Source organism: Ooceraea biroi, chromosome 6, assembly GCF_003672135.1.
Source record: "Ooceraea biroi isolate clonal line C1 chromosome 6, Obir_v5.4, whole genome shotgun sequence".
NCBI lineage: Eukaryota > Metazoa > Arthropoda > Insecta > Hymenoptera > Formicidae > Ooceraea > Ooceraea biroi.
The window spans coordinates 16,562,466-16,586,385 of record NC_039511.1 but is presented as its reverse complement, the minus strand read 5'-3'; the positions used below and the strand labels follow the sequence as shown (position 1 = coordinate 16,586,385).

The following is a 23,920-nucleotide window of genomic DNA, read 5'->3' as shown; positions in this document are numbered from 1 at the left end:
AGTAATACTGTAATTATGTTTCAAATTTTAAACTCATTGATCCAATATCGTAATGAGATGGTAATTTATATTTACATATCAATTAAATTACAGACATAAAATTCAAGAAATATAAATACAGCGCAAATAGGAAACATCTTCCGTGTATAACAAAATTAAATGTTATACAGGCCAGGGCAATATACAAAAAGCATCGCTGTGATTAACTAAAGTTCCGGCTCTCGGCGTCTCGGATTTCCAAATACAAGGTGAACAGCGTGTGCAGGGCCTCCAATCGAGCATTTTCACGGGTCGGAATGTCCAGGAGATTGCATACTGTATCGACCAGCTGCGGAAGGTCGCAGTCGAGCCTCGACAAGTCGAGTTGCAGCTCGTTAAGCTTGTCCTCGACTTGCGGCGGCCACTGCTGCATCAGACCATCGATGTCCGGCATCGGCTGGCTCAGCTGCACGGCTGGCGGATGTTTACTCCGATGCAGCTGATTCATGTCGTCGATCCACTTGTCGATCGACTTGCCGTTCCTCTCGGCATCTTCGATCCTCTTGACGACCGCTTGTCGAGCCGCGGCAACGGCACTTCTCGACTGACTGCGCAGTTGCAGGTGCAGGACCGCTGGATCGGACTGATCGGTGCAGGGCTCGTCTAACACGGTCAGGCCAATCTTGTCCTCGATGCCGTCTGGTCTCGGCACCTTTATGAAGGCGTCTATATCGCCGACTGCCGGTATGTAATCGGGAATGAATGGTATCAGCTTGTAGTTGAGCTCGATTCTTTGCGGTGTATATCTGGATCAGGATAAATCGTTGAAAACGCTGAAAACGCTGAAAACGCTGAAAACTTGGTTTTTTTTTAATGAATTTCGCGTGTCACATGCGCGCTTACCTCATTATGTTCTGAAACAGTTCCTTCACCTCCATCGAGACCTCCAGATTCTCGAAATCCTTGGGGTCGTACAAGTCGATTGCCTTCGCGACGCTGCTACCCTGTATGTCATCGTCGTCGCTCTCCTCGCTGTCAGACGGATCGCTGCCGAGTCCGAGCGACTTCTCGATACCGATCTCATTGCCCGAATACCTAGTCGTGTTTAACACGATGTAACAAATTTCTTTATAAGAAACGAAATGACTTAAAACGGAAATTAAGCGAATGTAAGCGTACGTTACTCTTTCTATACCATTAGCGATAATTCAGTAAGTGTTATTTGTGTGATTCGCCAGGTGATTACCTTCGAAATTCATGCTGCCTGCGATGCGGCGAGTTAGACTCCAAAGTGTTCGAACTGTCACTCGTCAGAGTCGTCTTTCTAGGTTTTCTGGAGCTTGCGGGTCTGTTGCGCACCGGACTTTTGATTTCTTCCGCGTTTCGCACCACAATGGTTTCGTCGAATTTACCGAACGTTGGAACACCTCGTGTCTCCTCTTCCTCGTCGCTGCTGTCCTTAAGGTCCATCGCCAAGGAACGTCCATTCGCGCGTCCTTCGACGATCGCTCGCAGGGTCTGTATGACGACGAATGTGGATAGACTGGAACGCACGCTAAATTTTATCGCGATCTGTATTTATGTAGATTTATGATCGCTAAATGACTAGGAGAAAAAACTTTCGATATACCTACACTGCACTACCTGTCGTTGGTGGGGTTTTGTTTCCCCGACGTTGCTATGGTTTTGTCCCGCAACAATGTGCCTTATGTGCCGGCCGATCGATCGGTATCAGCTGTTCGAGGAATATTTTCCACCACGGATCTATCTTATTTATTTATTTATTTTGGATAATGAGAGTTATTCATTAGAAAATAATAATTTATTTCTATGCATAATTAGTAAATTAAAATTATAATAGCATGAAATAAATAATTAAATAAAGGCTTGGCTTGTTATAAAAGTACATGAAATGTGTTCTAAACTTCTTTGTTCGCAGCATAACTTGACACAGTGTATATCTATTGTAACAATGTGACGTTTCCAGTGACTTACAATCACCTGCACAACCGGAGAGGTGATTCCCCGCTTTCAGTTTCTGGCGATGTTTATCCGGTTTACTCCACTGACAGACATCTCTGGCGTCATGAAACGATAATGAAATACGGATGAGTCAGATAATATATCATGCTGCGTTCATGCAACTGATTGGATTCGTATTGAAGTAGTCAACCGCAGGACTCGTTGCGACACAAAATTAACGCAGCGATCATAATTTGTATTTGCGCAACGCTGCGTTATCTCGGAAATTACATATTGCATTTTTATCCTCGTGTTATTATGTTGTTACGAATAATTTTATAAAAAAAAGATTCCAGCATGTTTGACGAACGAACACATTCCTGATGCATCCTTAATTGCAAACGCCAATAGTACCTTTCCCCTCCTCGTGTTATCGAATTGAATCTTTACGTTAAACCTACATAATCCTAACGAAAGGCTATCCATGGCGGCTGATAAGGCGGACTACCATTTTATGACGGGTAATGCAGACAAACGCAATAAACCGTCGAGTTTGAATATACGTAAAATGTGTATCGTTATCGATAACGAGCACGTCGAAAAGACTAATCGCCGTTGAAAATGTTGAGAATCAATCGGTAAAAATGGTCGAATCATAAAACATTTATTAATGTTTGCTATGAGCCAATTACAAACATATAATACGCGCACAAACATTACACATCTAGTGATATATGCGCGATACGCTCTAAAGATTGCGATAAAAATGTAAAAAGGATAATCTCGAAAGAAGCGCAATCGCGATATATTGCATCGATAAAAAGCCGATAGAAATGCCAACAAAGAAAATAAGTTATAATCATCGAAAACAAATTACAATTATACTTGTTATAATCATTCACGTCAAGAGAGTGGTTCACGTGGTGGATAAGTGTCGAGATTCTTGCCGGACATTTTTGTCTCGAATCAAATAACAGATTGTTTTCAATAAAGAATAAATTTTTCGTTCGTTTTGACTTTGACATTCAAGCTTCGGTTTGTCATTAGCGTGATTGCGTTCCTCTTTATTCTTCTTGTGTCGGATATTTTCCATAAATGTGACCGCTTCTAGTACGTCTTATTAACCATTCTTGAGGTATCGTCTGAGAAACGAGATGGTTCAGTCGTCTTTTCTTTAAATTCTGAGAGTGACTGGAGTGACGCACGTTATGACTCGAAGTTCCAGACCCTAAAAAGAGAAGATCAACCTTGCGAAATTCTTACTAACAATAAGTCTCTTAGAAACATTTCATTACCACGCGTCATATGTACTCAAATATATTCGATTCTTTTAGAATAAAAGAATGTTAAATTTAAAAAAATCTAATATTTAATTTGTTTGTTGTAAGAGACTCTTACGCGGTGATATTCTGTTTTCGCAAACGGGTGGGCACGGAAGATCTTGCACTCCAGAAACGATGTCACGCGATGAACCAATCGAGTCGCCGCAAGCGTGAAAGCAGTTCATCGAGTTCGTGCTTGAGGAACTTGAATACCAGGACGGGTCTTCCTCAAAAGCGGTAGAAATTCTATCAATCGTGAAGAGACAGGAAGAGGGGTTTTATTCAAGTCTACTCAGTTTACCGTATAATTATCAATTAAAGTAGCCTTTGTAAGATTCGCCATTTCTTACGTATAAAAATGGGAGAACTCACGTTTCGATGTTGCTCGTATCATAACTCGATACTTGATTTTTGGGTGTGCTTGCAGACAGGATCATAAACGCGAAGAAGACTCCACAAATAGCGAAAAAGACTAAAACATCGGCGGACTGTTGCGATGTGACGTTTCGTATTTTGGAACTCGCGTCATCGAAATTTTTGCTTGTCGACGTAAGTTCACGGAAAACAAGGTTCTACAAAGACAAAATCATAGACATTAGTCGGGCACATTGATATACGCAGGATAATAAATAAAATATGATTAATAGATAGAAATTTGCCTAATTAATCAATTGCATAATAATTGTTGAATGCGTTTGGTTGTTGCCAATTGACAAAATCAAAAAGAAGAAAATAGAATATACCGATACAAATAATTCCATAAAGATATCTCGTTCTATTGCTATCGATTCCTTTTAATCGCAGATTAAGTATAAAAAACGCACTCGTATAAACATCAGGATGTACTCGGCGACCAACTGAATGAGATAGTATAACATGTTGCTCAGGTTCTCTATTGCCGATTATCGTACAATGATCGTATTCGAGGTAATTTGCATGTCACTTTTATAAATTATGTTTGGTTCTGTCATTTCTTACCATCAATCTGTTAACTGAAAAATTTGACAAAAGCATCGCGGAATGACTCGACAGTCACTTTTGTTCGCACATAAATGAATTGCATTTATTACGTAAACGATATTATAGAAATAATTGTAGCAACGGTACTCGAGAGATTTATACCGTATTTCTGATATAACACCTATTCAGAGTAAGGTGCAATTTTTCTTTCTCGCATATTCCGCATGTAAATACTCGTCATGGATAATTATTATTATGTATACGTAAAGGCAGACCTTGGACGATATGCATCAGCATAAAAGACGCACTTTACGTGAACTAATATAGATTTTGCATTCCACAACCAACAATCTCAGTCAGTGACTGCAATACAAACAAAGTCAGATTTATTCATTGTTATAATTTTATAATTAATGTTACAAAAATACCTCAATAAAGCACTTAATAAACTTTCTCAGGTTCTTAATTATTTAAGCTCATATTTCTTCATTTTTTATCAACTACTGTCAATAAGATGAAAGTTAACATTGATTTTACTCATATGTTATAAAAGAAAGGTAGAAACAAAAGCAAGACTTTCTGCTACATGCTACAAACTGTTAGCAAACGGACTACGGCTCGTTAATCAATGGGTCAATTTACCCATTGGATTTACGTCGCGGATGAAAAATTCATGTCTAATGAAAAATGTATCTTGCTCATGGCGTTTCGAAAATTTTCATGCACATTCACTGCATGTCGCGATGTTTATCCGTTCATGTTGGAAAACTTCCAACGAACAAATTCCAACGTTTCTTCGGATAATTTCTTACGCAAGGAATACTGAATACACGACATGGTGTATATAAAACGGAAACATCGAATGTCGATGAAAGATGATCGTTTATCTCTCAACGAATCCACGTTTTGTCCTATCGGGAATTATCTATTTTCCAATAATTTTCCGATAGACACACTTCGCTTTTAAATTTTTCCTACTCGATTGATTGAAATTCGTAGAAGCCGTCGTGCAATTTCGTTATTGCATCATATCATTATGGTTTTTATGGTTTTATGATTCTGGCCTAGTCTCGTCTTTCCTTTAGATAAAATGATGCGTACCTTAAAACGTGAAATATAACCAATATTTGCCGAACGTTTATCCGTTTCGCAATAATTCGAATTTATCAAGATAACATAATTGCGTAATCAATTTTTACGATGACAATTCGCAATTGAAGTTGTGAATCTCTCATTCCTCGAGATCCGTTAACTAAGAGACTAATAATAAAGATGTTTTTAAAATCATAATTGAGTTGAATCCATATTTCTCAGATCATGAAATACTAGATTTTTGTTATCATCACGTTTCTCATTAGTTTTGCAGCACAATTAGCAAACTCAGTAGTATGGACAGTTTATCCTGTTCTGCAAATAGCTCTCTGAGAACAAAAGAATATTCTAATAGTACCCTAATAGAGCATTATGCAAGATAATACAGGAAAGAACGAGAGAAAAGACGAAATAGAAAACAGTTCGAAAAAAACAGTTTCTATATTAAGAAAAAACAATTATATCAATTATTTAGCTCAATGAATTGTAATTACTTAGAAATTTAACAAACATATCTTTAAACGAAGTTTGCAGGTACCGAGAGAACTTGGAATCAATAGTCTCACGGAATAACGTTTTCTGCAAGGACGACTCGATTGAAAAAAGTTTGTATTAAATAACGTAATCGCGCCAGAGAAATCAAACTTTCGAACAACGACACGTTCAAGGCCTGCAATAGTTATCGGTATTATATGTATCGGATACCTGGGCACTTCGAACATACTTCTGAGAAGTAGTTTAACAATTTGCCGTTAAACTAATAGTCCATTGCTCGTTACATCATCTGAGCCGAGTAGATGAAAGCCGAAGCACGTGATGCGCGTGAACACGCGCGTGTTGCACGGTACCGGTATCTAATCGACGAAGAATAGCATTATCCGACTTCGCGGATTTGTTGACCAATCTGTAGCTGACGAATGACAGATCACTTGCTTCGTCCTCGAGCCGCAGCGGATGCAAGGAGCGCACATTAGCGTCTTTATATCTAGTGTATCCGCAGACACGAAGGAGTTCTCGCGTCAACGAGATTAGCGATAATTCCTGACGATTATTTCTTCCGAACGCTGCCTTCATCCGGGGATAACGGGATTATATCTTGTTATCACTGCTATCTTCCGGACTTTGCTTAATTCCTTCAATAAAAATTTATAAAATGCTAATTAATAATAATCGGAGAATTAACAGGTTCAGTTAAACAATTAAGAAAAAGAAAAAGTGAGTGACCGTCGCGCGTTTAATTTAAGTAAAGGATTCAAGTGGCAACGCTTAGTATATTACGATAATGAAATATCTAGTCTAAAAAATTTCGCGGGAAGCTTCTGCGGATGAATTTTGAACTGGAAAAAGTGCGAAACAGAAAATTGCGGTATTATTCGGGCAAAAAATATCGTGAAGTCGCGCGCTATATCGAAGCGTTTATATCTTATCGCGAAGTGTTGGCGAAGATAGGATGAAGATTACTTCCCTCCGAGAGGATTGTTACAGATTGATGTTAGCTTGATAGTCTAGCAAAAAAGTCCGAGACAGTTTTTCGCGCGACGATTAGCAACACGTTTCCGTCGTCGTGATTTGGAGAGACTGATTTCTATTTTCTTGTGCCCCATACTTTCTGCATGCCACAATGGCAAATATGGAAAAGATAGAACATGGTGTTTATGTAAGATTTTTTTCGATCATACACAAAACGATGTCCGGCTAATCGCACTCTTCATTTTTATGAAGTTCGCTTGGAATAAAAAAGCAAACTGCTTTTCAGAAAAAAAGTGGATACACCAACGAGGCCTTCCAACTTGACGGTTTGTCCTTTGATTCGCACGAAAATATTCCGCCCGATTACAAGACTTCGTATCCCGAAAAAGGACAAGAACATCCTGAAAATTCAGTGCGTATTGCATCGGCCGCATCGAATGAATGAAAGTAACATCATAATTTTAAATAATTAATTTGTTATTGTCAGGCAGCTATTAAAAAGGCAGAATGGGGTGGTAAATTGGAATTTCTGATGGCCTGTATAGCTACTTCGGTCGGATTGGGGAATGTATGGAGATTCCCATTCACCGCATATGAAAACGGCGGTGGTGCTTTCCTTATACCCTATATTATAGTCCTAATTTTGGTCGGAAAGCCATTTTACTTGCTGGAAGGACTTCTGGGACAGTTTACCAGTAGATCGTGCGTGAAAACGTGGTACATGACACCAGCTATGAAAGGTGAGCGGATCCATCATGATTCATGATCCATACCGTCCAAGAAGAGCAAACAAGACTTATATATTTTATGATATAATTATTGAATTTTTGCACGTGCGGCTTCTTAGTAAAAATATTTAATTCAATTATTAGAGAAAAATAATTTCGATAAGTTTCTAAATAGAGAAATTGAAAGGTACAAGATAATTCGCTTTCAGGACTGGGATACGCGCAGGCCTTCGCCGCATTCTGCGTCGTTTCGTACTACTGCGCTTTGATGGCATTGACCCTTTACTATCTAGTGGAAAGCTTCCAAGCCACATTACCGTGGTCGATCTGTCGTCCAGAATGGCAAGGTTGTATCAATGCTACTTCAAATCGTTCTGTATCTGAGAATCCCAACGTCACTGTACGAAGTTCCGCGGAACTATATTTCAGGTTTGATATCAAAATCACATCCTCAGCCTTTCTGAGTATTTATTAAAAGTCGAATTCTTTTTATCAGATTTTTCTGTTTTCAGAACACTTCAGAACTGTCTAGTTTATTTTTTCTTAACTATGGTAACTTAATTAATTACGAGGATCATTTGATAAGTCTTTAGAAAATATATGGCAGCATTAATATATCAAACTGACATAGTTGACGTATATATATTTTCTAAGGACTTATCAAACAATCCTCGTATTAAAGTTTTCCTTTTTTTGTCCTTCTTAGGCATGATTAGTATGTTTTTTTTTATATGATTTTCAGGAAAGTAGTATTGCAGGAATATGAGTCTATCGAGAATGGCATCGGAGCGCCGTCTTGGCAGCTGTCAATATGCCTATTTCTCAGTTGGGCCTGCATTTTTGGGGTACTGTTTCGCGGCGTGAAGAGCACGGGTAAGGCTGCCTACTTTCTTGCAATATTCCCTTATGTGGTGATGATAGCCCTGCTGATCCGCGCCGTCACTCTCAACGGTGCCCTCGATGGCATCCTCTTTTTCGTTACGCCGAAATGGGACGCCCTATGGACACCCAACGTTTGGTATGCCGCTATCACGCAGTGCTTTTTCTCGTTATCGGTCTGTTTCGGCCCGATCCTCAGTTATTCATCTTATAACAACTTTGAGCACAGAGTGGACAGGTAGGAGAGATTGGAAAAATATTATACAATATGTACACTAATATGTATGCGTATAATGTGTACATGGCGCACAATTTTAATATAATTGATTTGATATTATATACTTTTTCTTTCTTTATTCTATTCTGATTTGCTTTGTTTCTCAGGGACGTGATGATAGTGACCACGCTGGATACGTTCACCAGCTTGATGGCTGGTTGCACGATTTTCGGTATCCTCGGTAATCTCGCCAGCGAGCTAGGTACGACAGACATCAGCAAAGTGGTTCGCGGTGGGACCGGTCTGGCCTTCATCTCGTATCCCGACGCGCTATCGCGCTTCCAATTCGTGCCACAACTGTTCGCCGTGTTATTTTTCATCATGTTATTTGTTCTTGGCACGGGAAGTGCCGTAGCATTGTGCGGTGCAGTGCTCAACGTCTGCCGTGATCATTTACCTAAAATGAGGCAATGGCTGCTGGTGCTCTGCGTCACCTGCGTCGGCTTCATTGTCAGCCTGGTCTACATTACTCCAGTGCGTTAAATTTCAGATTGTTCTTAGGCTTGCTCTCAAGTAATCCTTAGAAAGTTTGAGAGTAAATAATTATGAAATATCAAATTAATTTAATGTGGATTTTCTCTAAATAATATTGAATTTTTATATTGATATTAATATGATATAGTACGTTAATTTTTCTTTTCTATAAACCAGATCTGCATTTAGATTATAGAAATTGTTGACAAGGATATTATTATTATTCTAATAAATTAGCCTTTGTTGCTCTTAATTATCACGAGAAATATTGAAATATTTTCATTCTTTTATTTCTAACTTAATAACTCAATAAAAATTCCAAGGATCTTGAAAGCGATAGAGATTTTTTAAATGAAACATCGACATAATCTTGCAGACTGTGTTGCAGTGTTGATACCTGATATTGTCACAGGGCGGTCAATGGTTCATAACATTAGTTGATTACTACGGCGGGACTTTCGTGGCGATAATCGTCGGCGTCCTCGAGATAGTGACTATTTTCTGGATATACGGTCTATCGAACTTCCTCGACGACATGGAATTTATGCTAGGCAATAGGTTGGGCTTCTACTGGCGTTTATGCTGGGTGTTGATCACACCGTTGCTCATGATCATCATACTAATTTACACGTGTGTTTCTTATGAACCGCCCACGTATGACGGCATGCGATTTCCCAACTACGCTTACGGTCAGTAAAACTTTTTCGGAATTTTAAATCTATTTCAGATTCAATTAGCGATCAAATTGAAACTTTTTATGTATGATGTCGTGCATTGTGTATTCCAATGCGATTTTTCAAATACCTTTTATTACACTACATCTAAAATCATATTCTCTATACTTATATTTTATCTTAGTTAACAATCATCAGTATGTATAAGATTGTTTTTATATTTTTAGGAATAGGATGGTTCATACTGGCTCTAGGAATGTCCTTTATAGCGTTCTGGATCGTCCAGAAAATAATTACGAATAAATCATCATCCTTTACGGAAGTATGTATCTTAAAGTAAATGTAAACAAAATTTTCATAAACTTCGATAGGATTGAAACAGGAGATTAATTTTTGAAATTTGAAAACTTGCTCTAGTCCATCAAAATGGCTTTTCGACCTGCGGAAGGTAAATGGGGACCTAAGGATCCGAAAATACATAGAGAATGGGAGACATTCGTGGCAGAGAAAAGATTTGGAACTCAAAGAAGCCTTATGAGAATATTTTTTAAGTAAACACTCAGCGTTATTTATTTCCTCCTTCTTTTTTAATCCTGTGTTCTTTTTTAATCATGTGTTTTTATTTGATTAATCATGTATTAGTAGTAGTAATGTAAAAAAATAAATCACTTATTTTACAAATATTGCTGTATATTGCCGTGTATCAATTGTACATTTTATCCTTTTTTTTAAATAAATTTTTAAATAAAAGTTAATCTTTGCAAGAATTTTCAAGTAATCGCAAAGTCAAATAAATGTCAGCATCTGTCCCTCTTGATATCTTTCAACTTTTATCTAAAATATTTTTCCGTATCTTTCATATTTTTCGAAATATTTGTTTAGGGCGGTTAAAGTGAGACATTCTAATATAGGTCTCAATAATATATATGTCTCAAGAGGAAAAGCCAATATTTTGAAAAGTGATGATATCGGTCAGTTTAATCAAACCCGTTCATATGATAAATAAATATTAGAAATATGTAGTATATCTCGTAATATTTCCTTCTTTTATCAGTGATTTTGCAATTATACATTTAAGTAGCTCTATATTTTGGAAGCCATTTGCAAGCATCGACAGGAAGTATTTGCACAATGATGACGGGACAATGTCTACTGCTCACGTCACTTGATTTATACTTCCGAGTCGCGATGCAATTGTATAAAAGTTACAATTACGCGCTTTAATTACGCCCGGATGTAATTACACGAGTCATCGAACATTATATAAGATCTGGTCAATCACGTTATGTGCTTTAACGTCATTTGTTCTTAGCAGCTTAGAATTTTGCGCTAGTTTGTTTATTGCGGATCATGAACTGATAGTACGACACAGCTGCATCATTATAGAGTTTTTTGCTCTCACCTTCTATGGTATGTTTGCCGAGTGACCTCGATAATTGAAATTTTGTAGTCTCGATAAGCCATGTTTGTTTGTGTTCAAAATAAAGGAAGTTATGGCCATATTATGCAACGAACTTGTGCAATGGAACGCGTCATTTGAAACGGCAAACGTTTCATCGAATTAGGTTTTATTCATGTATCAAGCAGAACAATCTACAGTTTTTTTAATGAAGAATTATTGTGTTAGTCGAGAGTACGCAACTTTATTTGTGTTAGTCGAAGTTTACGTAACTTTATTTACATAATTTATAAATGAATATGTGTGCGACGCGACGCTATAATTTGCCGTTAATGAGTTAATATGAAATTATACGTTATCTCCATTCTCTCGTGAAATGTAAATGAATAAATCAAATATTTTTCGGTGAAATTAATCATCTTAGTTTCGCTCCGAGGAATAGGAAAGATCATCAATAATGATATAGTGATAAAAATATTTATGAAAATTAATCGTCAATTAATCACCGATAATAAGTCGTATAATAATTCGCAATCGATTTCACCTTGTCATTAGATGTCATTCGAATTACTCATCGGTAAACGTTAACAGGTGGGAATTTTTAAACACACAGTGATGTGTAGAACAGCGTGAAATTAACGTCTGCGCGAAATTTGTCTTCTTCTTTATTATCCTCGTGAGAATTTTCCGGTACATTATCGTCGTATCTGTCGTAATGTTTCTCGGTGCACTACAAGTTGCGCAAAAAGACCCATTACCGCAAAGGTGACAGATTCGCTGCTAATGTTTCCTGTTTCTGAGGTTTCTGGATTCCGATGTCTCAAATGTGACGAAATGAGTATGTTTCTTTGCAATCGAGAAGAAATAATCAAAACTATAGTTTCCTCTTGTGAAGGGTTATATAAAGCGATGTATCGGCAAAGTGGATAATTAGACGCTATAAGTATACGAATAAACTCGAAAGGCAAAGAGGAAAAGAAATTTCTTACTATGTGACTGTTATATAGTATAATACATACAATACGCGGAGGTCTTGTATAAAAGATGAGCCAAGAATGTAATATGAAAGCGAGAAAATGTTAAAATTCAACAACTTACTATTATCGCGACTATACACCTGTGCGCGCGCTTTAATCTGACGGAAAGGATTGCGCGTACTAGCCTATACGGATACGAGTACGTCGCGCGATTTCTTTAAGCAGTCTGTCAAAGTCTGCCGACTTGCCAAGACGCGTGCGGAAAATCGCCAAAAAAGAAAAGGTCGATCAGACAGATCAGCATGGGTCACGTAAAGGTCCGGTAATCGCATTAGATCACTTAAAGAAATAATTTCATTTTAATATCTGAGGAGTATCGGTCATTAATCTATTAAGCATTAATGTGAACATGCGCAAAAAATATTTTAAAATTATGAAGGGAGATATATGAATTCTCTGAAGAAAATATATTTTTGTCTCTATGAAAATTATTGCAACAAAGATCCCTTTAACAAGAGTTGTAGGAAATTAACAAAATATTAACTATACAATTTTTGATTTTCTTATTAAGAAGATTTTTTCAATGCATCTGTATCTCTAATTTTGCTAAATATAAGTATAATATTTTATTTTGTAAAATCGTGAATGCACGGAGATATGTGGTAAATTAATGCATTAAAAAGGCCACAATTTTAAAACTTTTGTGAAACAATTCTGATCTTGTTTTTTAAAGTTTCACAGATTATCTACTTGCATTATTTTATATTAGTTATATTATTTTGTTTGATTTAGTTTAATCTTCTATTTAAAAATTAGATTTTGCAAATTTTAAATAGATGTTATATACATCACATATATATATTACCCATTTAATTTTATTTATCAAGATATCCAAAAATATAATATCAGTCGTTAGTGCACTGAGGATCTCGAGATACTATTATATAAAACTTTAAATCGAGCAACACCTAAAATAATATTGGCGTCACCTTATTGCCGATTTTGCTCTGCCAAATTAATTAATTTGTTTGTGATAAATAGTAACTATTCGGCAAGTGTTTTTACACGATAAGATAAAATAACTATTGCATGCATTAAATACGAATGTTTCTTTGAGATATTTGTCACTTGTGTGACGCGAAGTCACAGATGTAGTAATACCGTAAATCATATACGATACTAAAATAATCGTTAAAAGTTTTTTCTTATGTTAAAACGTCATTAGCAAATAAATGTCGTGAATATATCATTGTGCAAATGATCGTTCCATGGAATTTTATTTCCCAATTACGTAAAGTAAAGCGTCGTGACATGCGATGAGGCTGCGACGATACGAGAAGATATATATTTTTTTCCTCTATGTAAAATCAACCTATTGTAAATGTAAGTACCACTACGATAGGTCGCAAAACCAGTTTTAGATGTGACATCCTACATCTGTATGACTATTAGGACAATCGTGGCATATATTGAGTCACTGGAATAGCCGATATATCATACCATTATAGTGTCACATTATTATACATACTTTATATAAATTTCTCCGCATAAGTTTTTCGAGTAATCTGATCGTGCACGATGCGGTGCAGCAGCGTGGACGATCCATGCGTTGCAATTGCGCAGCGTCACACCTTTTGTATAGAAAAAAGGTCAAATAATTAATTTCGTAGAGTTATGTCGTCGATACGGATGAGACACGTGGTGTATTCAAGCTGCCGGTCCCACCAGCAGAAAATTGCGCACTTGAAAATACAGTAAGTTTAAAATAATACACGATAGAAATCGTATCGTTTCCGAAATTTGTGATATCAATATTTACTTCTCGCAGATCTCGGCACCGATTAAGGAAGAAGAGAAAAAGAAGGACCGAGCGCAGTGGAAGAACGGGGTGGAGTTTCTGATGTCCTGCGTCGCGTTCTCCGTTGGCTTCGGAAATGTCTGGAGATTCCCATACACTGCCTATGAGAATGGCGGCGGCGCCTTTCTAATCCCATACATAGTGGTGCTTTTCATAATCGGCAAGCCTTTTTATTACATGGAAATGATCCTCGGACAATTCACCAACAAATCCTGTGTCCAAGTATGGTCCGTGTCACCCGCGTTTCGAGGTACTTTATAATTAAGTATCATTAAAGTAATTATATTTAAACATAAGTATTATTATAAATATCTTTATGAAAGTAGCTCTAAAAATGAGCATAGTTTAAATATAAATCAATATTTATTTATAATACTTTTAAAGCTAATTAGGTTTAAGCTCATACCATCCTCTTTCATACATTTTTATAAGCATTTATTATTTTTAAATAAACATTAATTGTTTATACATATAAAAGAATATACGACGAAAATGTATGAATACTTAGATACTTAGACATTTATATCTAAATATCCAGATACCTAAACTGGATGTATTGTAGAATACATGACTATCTAGATAACTAAATTTGAAATATTTGTGTAAATGAATTTTACTATTGATCAGGTATCGGCTATGGTTTAATGGTATCTGTATTCTCCGTGATTACTTATTATTGTGCTCTTATGGCCTTGGCACTTTATTATATGGTGGTCAGCTGTCAAGAGTTACTTCCATGGGCTTATTGTTGGGAGGAATGGGGTAACGAGTGTTTCGACAATTCATTAACCAGCCAGTATACGAGAAACGGAAGCACAAGTTCCGCCGATCTGTATTTCAGGTACATTAATTTTTCTACAATGGGATTAGAGAGAACACTTTTAGGATATTCTTTATTTGTGACGTGTGAGACATTATCACAGGAAAATTGTTCACGCACGTGCAGCTTCGCATAGCGTATATTATCAAAGTAGAAACTCTCATAGTGTATCAAGTTATTCTTGGAATTTATTGTTCCTAACGAGATCCGGGATTAAAATTTTATATCTGTTGGAACGACGCAATAACAATGTATGATGCAGCAAATTGCACGCGCAGGTGTTATCTCTCATCCATTTCGCTCGTTATCTTTATTTAGTCTCTTATATTGCCTTCTTTTATTTTCCGTATCTTGCTTTATTTTTATTACTCCAAATCCTATTTTAAATGACCAATAAATAAGTCGCGAGATATAATTTAAAAAATTAAATAAAATTGATAAAAAATTAATAAAAATTTTAAAAAATAAGAATTTTATTTATATAGAGAAAACATTTAAGCATTCGAAACACGCGGTTACGCAGAACAATAAGCTCAGTAAATATAATTCTGTCACAAGTTAGAATTTAGAGCTTTAGAATAACAATTAATTAATCCTACACGAGATAATAAATTTAAAAATTGATTAATATGTCAATGATACTAGTAATAATAATAATGGGAAGATTGTAATTTTTAAATGGAATAAGTATGTCTGGCCGCTTTATATATTCAGGAAAGTCGTTCTTAACGAAACGGGAATTGAAAATGGTCTCGGGTTACCTTCGTGGAAACTGGTCATAGCGTTGTTGGTCAGTTGGATATGCGTCTACGTGGTAATCTGCAAGGGTGTGAAGAGTACCGGTAAAGCAGCCTACTTTCTCGCCCTTTTCCCGTATGTCATCATGATCAGCCTTCTGGTCAGGGCGGTGACACTGGACGGAGCAATAGACGGCATTCTGTTTCTCTTCAACCCTACTTGGCACAAAATCCTCGAACCATCGGTGTGGTACGCCGCCATTACTCAATCCTTCTTCTCTTTGGGCGTGTGTTTTGGCGCAGTGACCATGTATTCTTCCTATAACAGTTTTGAGCACAATGTATCCAGGTAGGCGTATCTTCGAATTGTATTCCCTAAAAACAGAGAAAAAATTAATCGATAAAACCGCAGAAATAGTTACATAAGAACAATTTTCAATTGGTATTAAATATAATTAATTTTACATAATAGAGAATTAGTAGAAGGTTTTTGCAGGGATTGCACGATCGTGACGAGTCTGGATCTCTGCACCAGCTTAATAGCGGGCACGACCATTTTTGGTATTTTGGGCAATCTTGCTCACGAAATCGGCAACGACGACATAAGCAGCGTTGTTCGTGGCGGAACGGGCCTGGCTTTCGTGTCCTATCCGGAAGCCTTGGCGAAATTCACCGTAGTACCGCAACTCTTTGCCGTACTTTTCTTTCTGATGCTCTTCGTGCTCGGCATAGGTACTAATGTCGCCTTCTGCAACGTGATCATCAGCATTATCAAAGATCGATTTCCTCGACTCAATCAATGGAAGATTGCTGCTGGTGTTGCAATCCTTGGTTTTTCGATTGGTATCGTCTATTGCACGCCGGTAAGCTTTATTTAAGTATAACAATCTTTCTTTTTTTTCACAATAGAAGAATTTTTATCAAGATCAATTCTTAAATGATGGAAAAAGCGACAGTACAATTATTAAAGTAATTATATTTTAATAACGAAATAATTATAGAGCGAGTAATATGAAGCAATTTTTCTTCTTCAGAAAAAAATAGAAGTTTTCAGATCTATGCTTCTACGATAAAGCAAGATGACAAAATCATTTTAAATTAATTTTTAAATTAGTAAAAATTGCAATAAACATTAATAATATTTATTTCAACAACAGGGTGGCCAGTACATTCTCAATCTGGTAGACTACTTTGGTGGAACATTTATTATTGTGTTCTTAGCTTCCTTTGAGGTGATTGCCATTTCCTGGGTATATGGTAATAATTTATAAAATATCTATATTGTTGTGTCGCAAATCAATCACATGAGATTATTGATGAATGTTCCTGTCTATTTTCCAGGCATAGACAATTTCATGGATGATGTCGAATTCATGGTAGGACGACGACCGTTCTTCTACTGGAGATTCTGCTGGTGTTACTTGACTCCTCTATCCCTATTTACTATTTTGATTTCTTTCTTGATAAATATAACACCGCTTACGTACAACGACGAGTACTATCCAACATCTGCATATGGTATGTCATTTACTTTCATAATTATAAGAATTATCATACTGCAGAATTGATTATAATAATAAAATTAAAGTCAAAAATAAATTACACTAATTGTAAGATATATCTTGAATATTTTTGATATCAGAGTTATATTATAAAAATTATAATTACAATTAAGAGAGTAAAGGATCTTTAAAATTTTTGCAGCTGCAGGCTGGATACTTTTGGCATTAGGAATTCTTCCATTGCCCTTGGGTATGATCATTGTTGGAGTCCGGAACAAGGATAAGCAATGCTCGAACGTAACTTACACATTTGCATTTTATTAAATATATATATATATATATATATATATATATATATATATAGTTGCAACAAAACTTTGTGCGTCATAAATCTAAAATTATAATTTATTGCTCTTCGATTTCAGGCATTTAAGCCAAGTGCCGATTGGGGCCCGAAAGATTCTAAGAAATACAACGAGTGGATGTGCTTCAAGCAATCGAAGAGGATATCGCGTGCGTGCGCGAACAAATCGAAAATTGTCGCGGCACTATTTGGCAATAATTGATAATAGCAATTATTAAAACAGTATCAAAGTTACGATGTTCTATATTATTCAGCAGTGATCGCATGGCGATCGAGTAAAATGATCTCAATGATATCGACAGTTCTTTATCGCGTGACTTTTGATCACGATATATGATTTGCAATCATGTTGCACATAACGCAACATTACTCAGAGTTAGCTCAGAAGTAGACTTACGTAGAACCTATTAAGAATTCAAATATAGCTTTGCGCAGTCAGCTATTGACCCTTTAACTGCAGTTACTGTAGTCCAGAACTATGCGAGGAATTAGCTGTAACGATTAATATTTCTGTATACTATCTATTTAGTTTAATAATATTTTTCGATATTGTATAATGTTGTCAATCTGATTTTTTATGTTATTTGATTATTTAGTTAAATTAAAAAAAAAATAAAATAAAATAGTTTCTTGCGAGAAGTCGCGTGTAATTAAAGAGTTAACGAATCTCTAGAAAATAATTTTCTCATATACATTTAAAAAATTTCTCTCGCGATCCTGCCGCGGTGTAAGCGTTTGAAAAACTTTAGATGCTCCGAATTGGAGCAAAATTATACATTTTACTTCGGCTCCTTGTTTAAGAGAACGTAAAGCATTTGTTGCCAAATTGGTTGAATTCTCTTCTCGCGGGCTCTCGCTCTTTCTTCCTTGAAGATCTTCCAATTCTTTCGTTGTTGCACTTCCTGCGGACCCCATCCATCTACGGGTGCGAAAGCTGCCTTCACCATCTAAAATGCCACAGTCATGAATTTGATCACTTATTTTAATTTTTTACAGTAACGTAATCTTCGATAATTGAAGATTTGAAGCTTCTTTGAAGGATTGATAGTTATAATTGCAATTATATTTAATAAAAAATCTTTTAAAAATCTTCATAAAATTTTTATAGAATAAGAAAAATTATTTATAATGTATCAAACAGCACCGTGATTATTGAAAGTGAAATAAAATAAATTTTGGCTAAGTAGCTGTTAAAGTTAACTTGGACTACAAATAATTTAATTGCTTTTTAATTGCGTCGATAATATACCTGCATGCATGGCAATTCCCGCTTCTTCAACATCGCAATTAACATCCATAATGGAATCTGAAGGACACCTATGCACAGTAACGTCCATCCGGCAGCATGTGCGGATGCCGGCAACGATCTTTGACCATAGGTTACAGGCGATAATGTGGCTACTGTATAAATAAAAATTGTTATTAATATCAATGGCGTCACTATAAACCAACATATCCTCCAGTAAATGCTTGGTTTCCGGTCCAGCATAAATATGAGGTCGTCCATAAAGTTTTCCAGACCTACGAGAAAATACAGTTGGTAATTTAAATAAAGTATTATTTATTATTATTCACCGCGTTATTATTATTATTCAACGCGTGATCGAACGAAATGATCAAAATAAAATAATTAAAAACATTAATGGAATTCTCTCTTACCATAAACCCATATCACTCCGGTCATTTCGAATGATGCCAAGATAAAAACGACGAATGAAGCACCATAATAATCTACTAAAGTTAAAATAAACTGACCACCCTGAAAAATTAAGGCTCTTGGTATTATTATAATCTTTTACACGATCTATAACTGTCTCTTTCCTTTATCGATTAGTCTTTTTGTTGATTCCGTATACTAACCGGCGTTACATAGACTGTGCCAATTGCGAATCCCAGGCAACAAGCTGGAACGACAATTTGCCAAGTCTTCAGCTTCGGGAACTGTTCGTTTATCACAGTGATGATTCCCGTAACCATACCCACGGCGCTACCGACACCGAGGACGAACATCATCACGAAAAACAGCACAGCGAACAACTACGAGCAAATTAGTTTTGATTTACTTTTAGAAGATCTAATTTAAAAAAGTAGGACAAAAACATATTAATTAATACTGCATAATCACACCTGCGGCAAGAAGCTAAACTTTGCTATCGCGTCGGGATAAGACACGAATGCCAGACCAGCTCCACCTCTGACTACTTTAGATATATCGTCTACTCCTAATTCGTATGCCAGATTGCCGAGGATGCCGAATATTGTACAGCCAGCCAGTAGACTCGTAACCGTATCAAGCGAGGTGATTATCAACACGTCTCTAAAATAATGTGTAATTAATGTAAATGTTATAAACAAAAACGATGAAGAAAAGTCAAATACATAGACAATTCATAAAGTAGCGATCGATCGTTTTCATTGTCCAAACATTGTCCAAAAAGACGTATTGTTTAAAAAATAACAGAGTATATATATATATATATATATATAATATATTCGATAATAATTACTTTTAATTTAATATATCTAAGCTACATCTTGTAAATTTTCCATGCCTATTAAATATGAAACTTTCAAAACGTTTCATTAATTTCGTGTATGATCAAATATTTCGTGTTGCTTCTCTTACCTGTAGATATTGTGTTTGAAATCGTTGTGCGATGAGTATGTGATAATGCTGCCGAAGCAGACGGAGAGCGAGAAGAAGCATTGAGTCACGGCGGCATACCAGACAGTTGGCTCCAGGAGTTTCGACCATTTCGGGGTGATAAAATAGAGAATCCCGTCGATTGCACCATCCAGAGTAACTGCACGAATCAATAATGAGACTAGTACAATGTATGGAAAGATCGCCAGGAAGTAGGAGAATCTCCCGGAGCTCTTCACGCCTTGGAAGAGTACCGCGCAGATCGCTGCCCAGCTTCCAAAGAGGCAAAGTGTCAGCTGCCAGCTTGGCAATCCAATTCCATCATCAATGTTTTCTTTCTCGTGTAAAACTACTCGTCTGCGAATCATATTGTTTATATTCGTATGATATATTTGTTTGCCATAATAATTTTAATTACATGATAATATACAAATATAATAGTTATATCAAAATATGTAATAATTGCTCCATAACGATCGTAAATTTTAATCTTACTTGAAAGCAATACTTACGAGAAATATAGTTCGGCTGAGCTCTGAACCTGAGTGCTGCTATTTAAGAGATTATTAAGAACATCGACATTTTCTTCCGCTGTGATGAGATCAACATTATGGTTTCTCTTCGTGCTCGAATCGACACACGTGTCACCCCATTCTTTCAGGCAGGTGGCCCAAGGTAACTCGGCAGAGAAAGACGCGATCAGATAGTAAAGCGTTAATGCCATTAGCGAGCTGTAGTAGGTCGCCAATGCGATGGTCGAGCAAAATTGCGCCCATCCAACTCCTATCAATGCAAGAAATCTGTTCTCAAATAGGCATGTGTATTGAAATTTTCATTATTGACTTTACGATATGTAAGTAATCAAAAAAGTGTCTTTAAACAAATTATTATAAATAAGAGAAATTCAAAATTCGAAATTCAAGATTCAAATTTATTGGACTTTGTATTATAATATAAGATTTATAATTTTATACATAAATATAAAGCAAAGTGTATTTCAGAGTTAAATGTCCTAATTTAAAATATGAATTTAGGATCTCGAGAACGAGAAAAAATTTTCCTCTAGAGGTATGCACATGAACGGTTATTGAAAACGTTGAAAAATTACCAGTAAAACCTGGCGACATGCCCCAAACTTTAACGGACGACTTGCTGGAGAACTGTCCGATGATCATCTCTAGAAAGTAGAATGGTTTTCCTACCAGGAACAGCAGGATCACATACGGAATGAGGAAAGCACCACCTCCGTTCTCATAAGCCGTGAACGGAAACCGCCAGATATTGCCGAAACCAACTGACACAGCGATGCACGACATGAGAAATTCCACGCTATTGTTCCATGTTGCACGTTTCTTTTCCGATTCGGCGATTTGCACGTCCAGGATGCTGTTCGAGTCTCGATCGGGATAATACGCGCCTCTATCATTTTTGATAATACGAGGTTCGTCGAGTTGAAACGCGACATTGTCAAGACCCAGTTGTTTCTCATCTCTCTGCAATCACATGCAAACATTCAGTTGACAATACGTATTTAGATAGATATAAACGAGTTTGACGTAGAAGTGATATAGCATTGATATGAGAGAGCGCCGTTTTTTAATTAATTGCATTTCATCTAAAGATGCACAATAGGAATGTGGCTCAATTATATATTATACTTAATGACAACAACATTAGTCATTAAGAAACTTTTTCTATTTCTCAATAGATTATTAAATTAAATAATTAAATGCAGAGTATAAGTAACTAAAAGTACAGTCATGGTATTATTAGAAATTTAATTAATTAATTTTTCATCAGAATAGTAGCTACTCAGTAAAACGTATTAGTATGTTGACAAATTTCCAAATTCTATTCGAATATTAACTGAAGTAAATTTGATTCAAATATTGTGGTAAATTCAATATCATGTAAATCCGCATTGAGATCATGTTCTGCAGCAGAGCCTATCGATATCACTTGACAATTAAAAGATTAAAAGATTAGAACCAACAGAAACCGAGTAAGATCTGCCGTGTATAACATCTAGATGACAGATTCTGTTTTACTTCTGTCGCGAATCTGTTATCTTATTCCGTTATCAGATCCTTCCTGTTAGATGTTTGCTCGCATTTTCTGCCAATGAATTTTGCAAAATTTGTTTTCGTTAGATTTGTCTGATTGCTAATCGCACACTAACGACGAAGATCGATTCTTTTTTCAGGATCTTCACACGTGACGACATCTCATGATATATAATATTTGCGAGCAGGATTTTAGATGGGATAACACAGCGGTTATTATCATTGTGCGATAACTTTATCACTATGCGGAAAATCCTATGCGGATTGCTTAACAAACATAAGTGCAAGTAACAACATTGTCGCGGAATTAGAATTGTTGCACTATTTACGGAGCATTTCGAAGTTATATTACGCGTCGAAACGTTTTTATCTGATTTGCAAAATGGTTAGAGAATTGCAAAAGTACATTCGTTTAGATAACTTGAAGCCTCGGTGCGTTGTTTGCTTTTTCGGATTCCAACTTGACATCTCAGGAGTGTAATATGCACACATATTTAGGGTAACTTTCACTTATCGCGTCTCCGCGCGCAACGTCTCGCAACGCATGTAACGATAGAAAAGAAACGAAAGGTGCTCAACGTGTCAAGGAAATCCAGGATAGAAGCCGACCAGACGCGCGGTCCCACATTCACCTTGCGATTAACGACGGTTAATCTGCGACGGTTCCTATTAATCGCGATAGCTGTTAAAATCCTCAAAAACACCACTATTAAATATCGCAGTCGCATGTTACACACTTTGCGTTCAACATGTGGTACCTCGCTTGACTGCTTGACGCGTTTCTCTCGATCACAAAACGATTTCGATTGATCACTTGGTATATTTATTTATCGCTTGTTGTTCCAATTAATTATCCACTTACTGTCTCGTACATAGCGAACGACGATCACTTGAGAGTCGCGTGAGAATCGGGAACAGTCTCCGGCTAGACGGAGGACTAGTCAGAGGCACGATCAAAGCGAAATCAGACGCGTAGGGATCAACGGTATACACCTTTAACATTAATGCTACCGACGAGGACTGATCGCCAGTCCAGGCGACAAGGTGTTTTCTCCCGTACGAATCTCCCGGAAACGCATTGATAAAATGATAACCATCACTATGTACCCCCACGATGTTCGGTGACAGAATGCTGTGTATCGCCACCGGAACGATCACGAGCCGATCATCTAGGTGGACTGTTGGGTAGCGAGGTAGGAGCGATAGTGATTCATACGGCGGGGAGAACCACACGATAATTAACTCGACTACTAAACCAGACGTAAGAAATAATTAGAGATTCTCGGATAAATACATGCTCTAGAAAAATATGAAAGAACACCGAGAGGAACGAAATGAAACAAACAATGATAGAAACAGAAGAAATAAAATTTTACCTCTCACCTTTCAACTAAAAACGAAAACAGAAAAGAGACAGATGTTGTCTTCAGCCAGTAGCAAGAAGCAATAAATACGTGTAAAGAAAAAAGCCTAACGGACGAGAGAAAGAGAGAAAAGAGAGAGGGAGGGGGAATTGGGAATTCCCCTTCCTACTGTGGTCAGAAATGAGTACTGCCTAGTTGTTCGGCTGGAAAGGACGAATTTGTCAAAGAAAAGCGGAACGACAGAAGGGAGGGAAAAACGGGAATTCCCAGTTGGTCGAATGACGTAGGAAAGTCTAGTGTCTAGCGAGGGAACTTGAAAATCTAGGTTTGGGATAAGAGACATGGATAAATGCTGCGAAAAGATAGATATTTCTT

The 23,920-nt window shown here is 36.7% G+C and overlaps 5 protein-coding genes across 6 annotated transcripts; 2 read left to right on the top strand and 3 right to left on the bottom strand.

Annotated features, from left to right (window-relative positions):
* Positions 1-2: 2 nt before the first annotated feature.
* LOC105284497 (intraflagellar transport protein 46 homolog) lies at positions 3-1,601 on the bottom strand. Its single transcript, XM_026970152.1, has 3 exons — positions 1,226-1,601; positions 883-1,074; positions 3-785 (listed from the first exon to the last, which is right to left on the bottom strand). Exons 1-3 carry the CDS (start codon positions 1,447-1,449, stop codon positions 203-205), a joined length of 999 nt encoding a protein of 332 aa, XP_026825953.1. The 5' UTR covers positions 1,450-1,601; the 3' UTR covers positions 3-202.
* On the bottom strand, positions 1,432-4,141 carry LOC105284496. Its single transcript, XM_026970777.1, has 5 exons — positions 4,088-4,141; positions 3,636-3,835; positions 3,340-3,509; positions 1,614-3,169; positions 1,432-1,522 (listed from the first exon to the last, which is right to left on the bottom strand). Exons 1-4 carry the CDS (start codon positions 4,139-4,141, stop codon positions 3,006-3,008), a joined length of 588 nt encoding a protein of 195 aa, XP_026826578.1. The 3' UTR covers positions 1,432-1,522; positions 1,614-3,005.
* Positions 4,057-10,572, top strand: LOC105284495 (sodium-dependent nutrient amino acid transporter 1-like). Its single transcript, XM_011348059.3, has 9 exons — positions 4,057-6,972; positions 7,072-7,197; positions 7,273-7,525; positions 7,723-7,942; positions 8,256-8,630; positions 8,777-9,143; positions 9,556-9,832; positions 10,045-10,139; positions 10,235-10,572. Exons 1-9 carry the CDS (start codon positions 6,937-6,939, stop codon positions 10,370-10,372), a joined length of 1,887 nt encoding a protein of 628 aa, XP_011346361.1. The 5' UTR covers positions 4,057-6,936; the 3' UTR covers positions 10,373-10,572.
* Positions 10,573-11,706: 1,134 nt separating this feature from the next.
* Positions 11,707-17,708, top strand: LOC105284501 (sodium-dependent nutrient amino acid transporter 1-like). The gene is made up of 10 exons (XM_011348071.3): positions 11,707-12,510; positions 13,864-13,947; positions 14,022-14,301; positions 14,679-14,892; positions 15,586-15,957; positions 16,105-16,471; positions 16,766-16,865; positions 16,950-17,126; positions 17,313-17,407; positions 17,536-17,708. Exons 1-10 carry the CDS (start codon positions 12,496-12,498, stop codon positions 17,674-17,676), a joined length of 1,845 nt encoding a protein of 614 aa, XP_011346373.1. The 5' UTR covers positions 11,707-12,495; the 3' UTR covers positions 17,677-17,708.
* Positions 17,702-23,851, bottom strand: LOC105284500 (sodium-dependent nutrient amino acid transporter 1-like). Of its 2 annotated transcripts, none has more exons than XM_011348069.3 (9): positions 23,044-23,851; positions 21,227-21,611; positions 20,631-20,901; positions 20,101-20,475; positions 19,602-19,791; positions 19,335-19,511; positions 19,134-19,233; positions 18,724-18,995; positions 17,702-18,421 (listed from the first exon to the last, which is right to left on the bottom strand). In XM_011348069.3, the coding sequence occupies exons 1-9, from the start codon at positions 23,053-23,055 to the stop codon at positions 18,254-18,256; spliced, it is 1,950 nt and encodes a 649-aa protein (XP_011346371.1). In that variant the 5' UTR covers positions 23,056-23,851; the 3' UTR covers positions 17,702-18,253. The 2 variants fall into 2 exon arrangements, with proteins under 2 accessions (XP_011346371.1, XP_011346370.1); XM_011348068.3 differs by lacking the exon at positions 23,044-23,851 and adding an exon at positions 22,814-22,991.
* Positions 23,852-23,920: the final 69 nt, after the last annotated feature.